General features: G+C 51.9%; 1 protein-coding gene across 1 annotated transcript; it reads right to left on the reverse strand.

Moving 5' to 3' along the window:
- Nucleotides 1-50: 50 nt before the first annotated feature.
- POSPLADRAFT_1063658 (hypothetical protein) lies at nucleotides 51-713 on the reverse strand (the record flags this gene model as incomplete). The annotated part of the gene is made up of 1 exon (XM_024481701.1): nucleotides 51-713. A coding segment is annotated over one exon (663 nt), but the record flags the coding sequence as incomplete, so codon positions are not given.
- Between the last annotated feature and the right edge of the window lie 1428 nt (nucleotides 714-2141).

Genomic DNA, 2141 nt, shown 5'->3' on the forward strand with positions numbered 1-2141 from the left:
CGTATAGCCTGCAGCCAAGCCTCATCCCGTTTGTAAAACGGGAAGTATACAGCTTTGACAAACTCCCAGTGCTCTGGATACCATCCAGACTCCTCCCAGTCAATGACCGCCACAACTGTGCCTCCGCGCACGAAGATATTGCGTGGCGCGAGGTCGCCATGAGTAAGAGCGATGCGGTGGTCGTTGCGCATGCGAGAGCGGATGTCTGCAAGAATCTCATCACATAAGTGTAGCTTCGCGGCGACGATGAGACCATCGTTGAATGCGCTTTCGTTTGGAAATGGACCGACAGGTTGTGAGGATATGCGGCTGTCAATGCAAGTGACACCATTCAGCCCGCACACTGCTGGTCCATGAGGAGAGCGGAGAGCACGAAGCTGAAGGACGAAGGAGCGCAGCTGAAGAACGATGTTTGAGCGCTGCTCGGCATCGAGATGCTGCCATGCCCACTCCAAGTTGTCGCCTTCTACCTTCTTCATAAGCAGGTATTTCCGCCCACACCACTCCGCTGCGACAAAGACGCATGGGACAGGGATAGAGGTGTGTTTGCGGACGAATTCGATTGTATGGCCCTCGTGCGCGATATTTTGGGTGGTGACTTTGAGAACAAGACCAAAGGGCAGGAGGACTATGCGGGCCTCTGATATCCCAAATATGTAGATGCACCAAGCTCGGATCCAGATGTATATGTTGAGGATTGCTGCGAGAAACATGGGAAGCCTGAAAGTGGAGGCGGAGTCCAGAGTGCGTGACAGTACTTGAGATTTGATCGGAGTTCCATTGTAAATCGCCGATCGATCGTGATCGAACCGCGCTTTCAACTCAACGTTCACAGACAGCAGGAGCATTGAACGGTTAATCCGCTTATCTTGCTTCACCATTTCCCTATGAACATACACATGCACTCCTCAAGCTTCAAGTGTAGAAGCTGCCTAGGAGCGGCGAGTACATGTGGCCAACACACTCCCAAGGTAGCCCATTGTGCCTACCCAAAATAGACTACAATGCACGGACATGATATCGGTAGAAATTGAGACCTATTGTTCCATTACATGCAGGTGAACCCTCATCTTCCCTCTCTTCTTCATCTTTTTGTTAATTAGGTGCTTTCAATGTGTTCTCGTCCGCCTTCATGTCGTTGATGATGCTTGGAATAGCGGGTGTATCATGTGTGCCCCGAGTCGGAGTCTTCCGCCGGTTCGGGCTCACTCTGCGTTCAGCAGAGGGGGCGTCTACGGCAGGCCGCGTGCGAAATGCCCCTCGCGCTCAGCAGTTTTGTCAATATCGACGAATATGTTGTGACTAGCATGTCGGAGCCCGTTTGAACTGTGAACTGCAGACGCGGTCATAATTCCAGTACTACAGCACGTTGAGAAACTCGTGTAGTTAATTCTCGCTGGTGTCGATGTCCAATGCAGGGCAGAAAGAACCATAGTCGACAAAGCCTACATCCGACAGATCGTGGGCAAGACAGCACACTCATTGACGTTTGAGGACGCGTGCTCATTGTCCCAGTACTCATCGTGCGTCGCCTTCCTTTCACTCATGATAGGGCATCTAACCAAAACCGTCGTCTTTTCTTTTTTGTTACGATCAATGCTGCACACTTCTTTCGGCAAGCCCGAGGCTATACGCATGCCTCATGCATACGAACAAGTGCTCATATTCTGCAAGCCCCAACTCGTTGCTCGTCAACAGCGTGAGCAATAGTGGCGACGACGACGTGCCTTCTGCGCTTCTGGTAGAATCACACCGACTCCAACAAACCTGCGAAAGTCAGCAGTGAATGGATGTCGCATCATTCGAAAGACGAGGTCACACAGTGAGTGCGGGGTAATTTGGCATGAATATCGTAGGGCCGGGATACTAGCCTGGAGGGCCGACGGGATCGTGCTGTGCGCCTGGACCTGCAGGCTTACTTCAGGGGCACGCGTGTATGTGGATTCCCGGAGCCTGTAGCTAGCACATGATTCGGAATTCTCCAATGTATATAATGCAGACGAGTGCCACGATCGATGGATCCCCAATTCACCTCCCACGTCCACCGCTATGGATAACATCTTGAAAGCACTCGGCGTTGACAAGGACTGCAAGATTGCCGTCCTACAATATGAGCGGGATGGTCGTGGAGTAGGGAAGGA

Source organism: Postia placenta, assembly GCF_002117355.1.
Source record: "Postia placenta MAD-698-R-SB12 unplaced genomic scaffold POSPLAscaffold_460, whole genome shotgun sequence".
NCBI lineage: Eukaryota > Fungi > Basidiomycota > Agaricomycetes > Polyporales > Adustoporiaceae > Rhodonia > Rhodonia placenta.